Source organism: Priapulus caudatus, unplaced genomic scaffold (assembly GCF_000485595.1).
Source record: "Priapulus caudatus unplaced genomic scaffold, Priapulus_caudatus-5.0.1 Scaffold1211, whole genome shotgun sequence".
Lineage (NCBI taxonomy): Eukaryota > Metazoa > Priapulida > Priapulimorpha > Priapulimorphida > Priapulidae > Priapulus > Priapulus caudatus.
In genome coordinates, this window is record NW_014578272.1 from 247 (window position 1) to 8838 (window position 8592).

The 8592-nt window shown below is 47.0% G+C and overlaps 1 protein-coding gene across 1 annotated transcript in view; it reads right to left on the bottom strand.

Annotated features, from left to right (window-relative positions):
• Nucleotides 1-5362: 5362 nt before the first annotated feature.
• The window catches only part of LOC106815824, a 4473-nt gene continuing 1243 nt past the window's right edge, over nt 5363-8592 (bottom strand). The window contains exon 2 of the mRNA XM_014820342.1: nt 5363-8121. Within this exon, the coding sequence (XP_014675828.1) occupies nt 5541-8090 (2550 nt within the window). The 5' untranslated portion in view covers nt 8091-8121 and the 3' untranslated portion in view covers nt 5363-5540. The remainder of the gene's footprint in view (nt 8122-8592) is intronic.

An 8592-nucleotide genomic window follows, 5' to 3' on the forward strand; every position in this document is an offset into this window, starting at 1 on the left:
AGAAGCGGGAGACAGCGACAGAGAGAGGGAGAGAGAGAGAGAGAGAGAGAGAGAGAGAGAGAGAGAGAGAGAGAGAGAGAGAAGAATGCTGCTGCGTGCCTGATGCTACTGCTGCTACTACTGCTGCTACAACTGCTGCTACTTGCTGCTGTTACTGCTGCTGCTACTGCCGCCACCGCCGCTGGTGGTGGTGGTTCTGCTGCTGCTGCTACTGCTCGCTGCGCTGCCTGGACTACTACTACTGCTGCTGCTGCTGCTGCGCTACTGCTGCTGCTGCTGCTGCTACTACTACTGGCTGGGCATGCAGTGGCGTAGCCAGCAATTGGAAACAGGGGGGCCAAGGCGAGGGAGCGAAGGCGACCGAGGGAGTAGGGTGTGGGAGGGGTATCCCCCCTCCCACGGTAGGGAGATTTTTGAAAATTCGTGCATGAAAATGCATTTTCTGCACACTAAAATTCAGTATTAGGGGTAACTTATATGAGAAGTGGCATAATGCTAATCCCTTATAACCCCACTCCCCTCGCTTTTTATTTTCCACTCCGATCCGCGATCAACGTGGGACGATGGCCCCTGGCTGTGGCGCCGGAAGGCTCTGAGGTTACACAACGACCAGTTGGTGGACCCTTAGCTAGACCAGTGAAAATGGTGTACGAAGCCAGTGTTTTTCAGGGAGGGAAGAAAAGAGTTAAGGCGACCAAAGACAGCGATGAAGCAATTTCTCACACGGGGGAGGGTGTTTCCCCTCCCACAGTAGGGTAATTTTTGAAAATATGTGCATCCACAATGGCATTTTTGCGACATTTCATTTTCATTATTAGGTATAGGTAAATAGTGGTATAGGACCAATCCCATTAAGGGCCCTTCTCTCTTAATTTTTTGTACTCTCCGATCAAGAGGGGGTCATGGCCTCCTTGTGCCCCCCCTTAGCTACGCCTATGTCCTCATTCAAGCACTGACGGAATATTGGAATTAGTTTGATTTGTGTTGTTAGCAGTACCGATGCAATGTTGCATTTATCCGTCCATGAAACTGTTTCAAAGTTCCTCATATAAAAGTTAAAGTTAAATTATTTTTGAAAAAGTAGAGGCATATTGAATGAAATCGAAATAAAGATCTACGGGAAAAACAGGTAGATGTGTTGAACTCACTAAATAAACATGCAATTTATTTAAATTACAAAAGAATTTACATCGTTTAGAATACAATAGCGTTAAAGAATCACATTTAACATTTTGTTCGTTATAAAAAATGTTTTGCTTTCCTCTGATGAAGAAACTAAAAACCATATTGAAATTTGATTTCAAATAAAAACAAAAGTAGCTGCCAAAATAGCAGCTCTATTAAAATAAAAAGGAAATTTACCATGAAAAGAATTGTTTTTGCCTCCCCTGATAGAGAACAGTTACTTAAAATAGTGTTGAAATCGGATTTGCAAATAAAAACCGAGCTTTCTGCCAAAATGGCCGTCTATAAGTTCGAATATATCAAAGTTATTCACAAAGCATTTCCATTTCTTTTCTTCCTGTCAATAAGAGTTCAGCACCATAAAATTCAATCAAAGCCAACTTGCAACAACACAAATCTGAGCAAAGAAGAATTATCTCCTTTTTTTGGTCATGTTTTGTCTGCTGCAGAAATCTCAAAATCCAAAGTCAAGTCTTGCTCGTTCGATTTTGATGGATTTTCGTTGACATTAATGTCATTCAACGTAACTCCTGTTCAACGAAAAGGAGAATGAGAGCAGAGAATCGTGGCTGGGCATTGTAGAACGAAGTTTAGACTTGACAATGCTCATTTAAGAGAATGTTCGTTCAGGCAGATGCAGAAGTAACAGGAATGTGTGCCAGTCCTGTGAAGACGCGTGAGAGCGCAAGGTTTGTTTTTTTTTGTTTGCTAATCAACAGGGGGGGCCATGGCCCCTTGTGCCCCCCTTAGCTACGCCAGTGCTGTCTGATTGTATAACGTGGCATTGTATAACAATCGTGGTGCCCATGTGTAAAATTGTGGTAACACTGTATAAGAATCGTGATAACATTGTATAACAATGACGTGATAACATTTGTATAACAATCATGGTAACATTGTATAAGGACCAGTACACACCGCGTACACAAACTTCTAGAGGAAAACACGACTCGAGGAAGGAGTTATGCAACCGTAAATCCAACCATAATCATTGCTCCGGACCGCGGTCTCTAAATCCCACTCGCTGATCCGCATACCGCATCCCCAACATCCTTCTCTCTCCCTGTTCTCCTCTCCGTTGCCGCCGCCAACAAGAAACAGCAGAACAAACAAACAACAACAACAACAATAACAACTACGATGACGACGATAGGCACATCCCGCCCCTCCGTACAGACAGAACTCACAGATGATTGTAATAACAACTCTGCGGGTCAGGCAAGGAAGCTAACACGACTCTCTGTGGCATAAAAGCCGAGGTTCCGCACGCACAGGCGCAAAGACTCGTGCACAGTCACAGAGTCAGGATGCCGGTGTTGCCACGAGAGCATTGGGTTTGTCCAAGATCGTGCAGCCGAGCTCCTTATGTGCACGCGCGCATGCGTGTACATACACGCGGGCGTGTACCTGCGGCCTGCGTACAATAGGTGCACGTGAGTGTATCTGCCGTGCACAGATGCACATGCCCGGCATGCGTGAATGTGTATGTGCGAGCATACGTGTGTACGTGCGCGCAACGTGTGTATGTGCGGGTAGCGTCTGTATGTGCACGCACGCGTGTACGTGCACGCACGCGTGTACGTGCACGCACGCCGTGTACGCGCACGCATGCGTGTACGTGCACGCACGCGTGTATGTGCACGCATGCGTGTACCTGCACGCACGCGTGTACGTGGTGTGTCTGTGGTTAGGGTAGGGCTTAGGTTAGGGTTAGGGTGAGGGTATATATATATATACCCTAACCCTATATATATATATACCCTAACCCTAATATATATATATATATTTAAGGGTTAGGGTATATATATAGTATATTAGGGTTTAGGGTATATACCCCTCACCCTAAACCCTACCCTTAAGCCACACACCACACTCACCGTACACGCGTGCGTGTACGGGTATATATATATATATAATATATATAGGGTTAGGCGATATATATATATATATATATATAATATATATATATAATATTATCCCTAACCCTTATATTCCAACTCTCTCTCTTAGCTCTCTCTCTCTCTCTCCCCTCGCCACGCTCTCTCTCTCTCGCTCGTCCCTCTCTCTGCTCTCTCTCTCCTCATCTCTCTCTCTCTACTCTCTCTCCTCCTCTCTTCTCCTCTGCTCTCTCTCTCTCTCTCTCTCTCTCTCTCTCTTCTCTCCTCTATCCTATCTCTCTCTCTTGCTCTCTCTCTCTCTCCCTCCCTCCCACCTCTCTCTCCTCTCTTCGCCTCCTCTCATCCTCTCTCTCTCTCTCTCTCTCTCTCTCCCATCTCTTCTCTCTTGCTCTCTCTCCGTCTCTCTCTCTCCTCTCCCACCTCTCTCTCATCTCCGCTCTCTCTCTCCTCTCGTCTCCTCTCTCTTCTTCTCTCTCATCTTCTCTCTCTCATATCCTCTCTCCTCTCTTGCTCCCCTCTCTATCTTCTCGCCCTTCTGCACACTAACGTTAGCAGTAATACTACAAGGACTGCAAGATCAACGGAGTAACATCACGCAAGAATTCATGCAAACTATTCATTCTCGCAGTTGGCGTCACCAGCAATTGACACCAGGGGGGCCAAGGCGTAGAAGCGAAGCGACCGAGGGGGTAGGGTGTGGGAGGGGTATACCCCTCCACGCGTAACGGAGATTTTTGTGAAAATTCGTAAGCATGAAAATGGCATTTTCTGCCAAACTAAAATTCAGTAATTAGGGGTACTTATATTGAGAAGCTGGCATATGGCTAATCCCTTATAACCCCCGCTTGCCCTCGCGCTTTTTATTTTTTTCCCACTCGCATCCGTCAACGCTGGGATCGATGGCGCCCCGTGCTCTGGCGGCCGGAAGGCCTCTGAGGTTACACACGACCAGTCATGGTGGACAATGTCGTTTTAATGAGATATTATGTCGTTTTAATGAGATAAAAATATTTCTCACGTGTCCCTTCCCGGGCTCCGTATGCTAACCTAAGCCTAAGGATTATTATATTATCAGGAGTAGATAATAGGGGAGTCAGAGAATATATAGAGAGAGTCGCAGTACTGACTGATCTGGAGTCGGTTTTCGGCAAAAATACCAGATTTTTACAGCTCATTATCTCAGCGTAGAGGCATCGTAGGGACATGCGGTTTGTTTTATAACATTAACAAGGTCTATAGCAAACACTATAGCAGACAAGGTCTATAGAACAGCTGATCAATAATACTGCAAAGAATCGTCAAAATAAAACGGGAAAAGTTTATTAATTCGACTAATACTGCAACATGGTTTCAGCATTTCACCGTTGTACGCTCTCCTTCTTTATACGCTCTTGACAAGATGTTACTGTTAGTAATAAGTAATAAAATATGAGGTTGTGGGGGCTGCCATCTTAACTCGCAGCTAGGGCCTGCATACCTCCCAAATCCCATTTGTTGATACAAATCACGTGCCTGAAACTCGTGCAACCGTAAAACCACGCAACTGTTTTAATAAAACTTTTATGGTGCATTGTGACCCTAACCCTAACCCTAACCCTAACCCTAGCCCCAACCCCTAACCCTATCCCTAACATTAGCCCTAATCCTAACCCACACCAAAACCACCAAAATCGTCGGTGTGGACATTGGTCTGAGGAATCTCGGACTAGACGGTGACCAACAACGCGAGTGACATTCTTATGTACATCAGCATAGGAAAAAGATTGTGGCGGGATGCTGCAGACAATGTGAAGATTCTACGGCGAATTTTCCCATGCACATCTCTCCAGGGCATACCTCTGCCCGTTTTGAGCGCGTAAGTTTGGCCGAAATAAATCATCTTAGCTGGCAACCCGACCAGCGACACTAGCGCCATTGCTATGTACATTAGCATAGGAAAAGGATTATCGCGGGATGCTGCGGGCAATGTGAAAATTCAATGTTTGATTTTACCATGCACACTCTCCAGGGCAAACCCCTGCCCATGATTTGAGCGCGTAAGTTTGGCCAAAATAAATTATCTTGGCTGGCAACCCGACCAGCGACGCTAGCGCCATTGCATAGCACAGGACATTGCATTGCATGCATTGCATTGCATTGCATTACATTAGCATAGGACAAGTGACGGGATGCTGCGGCAATATAACTTTACAGCCATTCGCGTCCGCGTGTTCTATATTGGTGCCATGATGTGACAGGCCTTCCAGACTTCAGATAACAGATAAAAGTACGTCGGAGTATGCAATACTAATTCTAAATTATTTATTTACAAGTAAATACAACTTTAACACCGGTAATCATAGCTAGTTGCCATATCTCGATCAACACTTTACAGCAGGTAATGAATAAATAAATAAATACCCTCGATGGCTGTGATTTACAACTGGAAATTCAAAAACTACGTGAAGTTATAAATATCTAAGTGCTTGCGTCACACGTGTCTGTCAGTAAATTCCAAGCATTGATGAACCACCGTTCTATATCTGCTAGTTCGGTAGGCTCAGTCGGCTCGGTAGTGGGCTTGGTTGATCTGCTTGATTCTTCGATCACCGTCCACAGCTCGGCAGCACCGATTTTAATAAGCCCGGTGTTACTCACTAGCCTGCCCTCGTAATCATCTTTTAACCGCTCAAGCAGAGCGTCTATGTGTCGCTTCCTCAGATAGTTGACCGGAACGTACTCGATCTTTTTCTTGCAGTTCTCTGCGAGCACGTTGAAATTATCGATGTAAGGATGAGGCATCCTCTCCTCGTTCGAACACGTTTTGATGTACTCGAACATTTCGCGTACGATTGTCAGGCACTGCGGAGATTCCTGCGTCGCGTTCGATTTGACGTGAATGAGCGCGAGTTTTAGGTGGTACGAATCTATCGTTACGCTAGGTCTACAACGAGTGGTCTCAAACAGCCGTATTATGTCCATGTTACGTACGCGTAGATCTGACACGGCGCCATTTTGAAATAACTTCGACATGCTACGACACGTTCCGTCATAATCATGAATTCGAGAATCGATTAGGGCTTTTGCTGTAATTAGGGACTGCTGATAAACTTTCGGAAAACTCATAATAGCTTTGTTCTCTGCTCCTGAGGTGCACACAGACCAGCAGTTATTATTTGATCCCGCGACAGGCTTTGGTACAACGTAGTAATGGAAATTGTGGGGGAATCGTTCAGTTGCATTCGCTGGCTTACCAGATATACGAACTCCAGGAGTAATGTCTACGGTTAATGTTAGGAATGTAAAATAATCGCCTCTGACATATTTTAAATTGAATTGTGTACAGACCTTATTCCATTCTAAAATCTTTGATTTCTTAAGAATTTTAAATGCGTGTTCTCCTTCTTTCATTACATTGCCCACGGCCACGCATAGGGTTTTTACGAATTGTTCTTTGAGATTGACTGACACTTGCCGGTTTGTTCTGTTATCACGAACATTAACAACGCCAGCTGTACTTGTTTTTTCAATCGTCACGCTGTCTTTAAAATTTTCCATCTCAAATAGGAAATCGAATTCGTTTGGTAAGCCAGCTTTAGTGCGGTTAGCCGTGCTGCCTACGAGAACGGGCGTACAGACAAAGTCTCGATCTACTTCAGACATCTCTCTGCAGACCCGATCCATTAGGTCTAGCACGGCTGACCGCAGTTGATCGCATTCCTCGCGATTCTCCAACTTCCCCAAGCCCGGAGTCTCCCACACGCCGGACAGTGACGTAATGCCGCCGATGTCGCAAGGTGGAGCCACGCGTTCAATGTCGCAGTAGCAATGGCCGGGCAGCTTTCTGAAGTGCTGGTGCGCTAGAATCGCTCCGGCGGCCCGTCGCTGGCCGTCGTTGATGGTGACGGCGTTGGCTCGATCCACGGCCGCGTTGTACGCTCTCGTCACGTCATCGGGCGCGGCTCCCTCGGCCAGTAACGCTACGACGGTGTCCGAGCGGCCGCGGTAGGCTGACCACGTTAACGGGGCCCATCCGTCCTTACTGCGGCACTCGAGACGCGCTCCCGCCGCCAGTAAGCGCACGACCGTGTCCGTGTGACCGTCGTTTGCCGCGTGCAGCAGCGCCGTCCAGCCGTTCTCGTCTACGTGTTCGATGCGGGCGCGTCTGGAAAGCAGCGCACCGACGGCCTCGGTGTGGCCGTGACGGGCGGCGCACAGTAACGCCGTCCAGCCGTCGTTGTTCGCGCGTTCCGTAAATGCGTGTCGCGATAGCAACAGCAACAGCGTGTCTATGTGGCCGTTACGCGCAGCGAGCATCAACGCCGTCCAGTTCCCTGCCTGGCTCGTGTGTTCGATGAAGGCACCTCTGCGTAGCAGCTCGCTGACCGTGCCCGTGTGGCCATGGCGGGCGGCGTACAGCAACGCCGTCCATCCCCGCTTGCTCGCGTGTTCGAGATGAGCATTTCTATCTAACAAGAACGTTACGGTGTCCGTGTGGCCTCCAACGGCAGCGCGTAGTAATGCGGTCCTCCTGTCGCTGTCCCTGTGTTCTGTGTTAACTCCGTTAGATAGCAGCACACCGACCGTGTTCGTGTGACCAGTACGGGCAGCATACAATAACGCTGTCCAACCGAAATTGTCCGCGTGTTCTATGTTAGCGCGATTAGCTAATAACGCACTGACCGTCTCTGCGTGACCGTTATACGCAGAGTGTAATAAGGAAGTCTTTCCATGCGTGTCCGCGTGTTCCACATTGGCGCCTTTATCTAATAGCATAGCGACCGTATCTGTATGACCGTACTGAGCTGCATACAGTAATGGCGTACAGCCATTCTCGTCTGCGTGTTCCATATCGACGCCATGATGTAACTGCGTACTGACTATCTTTGTATGTCCGTTACGGGCAGCGTGTAGTAAGACCTTCCAGCCATCCTCATCCGTGGGTTCTACGAAGAGGTCGTTATTGCCAGCGCCCTCTAGTGAGCTGCCGTTTAATATCGCGGAGTCAGATGATCGGCTTTCTCTCATGATTTCGGCAGCCGATCTTCCTGATACGTTGCTGGAAAATTTATGCACGGATTTGACGTTTTTCGATATGGCAGCTGGTGATTATGGAATATTGATTTTATTATTTTTATTATTATATAACATTACACGCATATGCCAGAAATTGCATTTACTTTATAGCGAGTATGTAAACAGGAAGTATTATCCGTGCATTTATGAAATGGTTAAATTGTATAGAAGTAAATATTTATTAGCGAAAATACGCTTATAAATTAAATAGGAACTAACCTAATGTTGCAAATATATTCTCACGTATTCTGCGAGAGAAGAAGAGAGAGAGAGGACGACATAGAGAGGAGGCGGAGAGAGGGAGAGAGAGATGGAAAGACCGAGAGAGAGAGAGAGAGAGAGAGAGAGAGAGAGAGAGAAAGAGAGAGGGTGTGTGTGTGTGTGTGCGCGCGCGTGCGTGTGTGAGCAGGAGAGAGACGTACACGTAGGCCTACACACGTACACACGTACACAC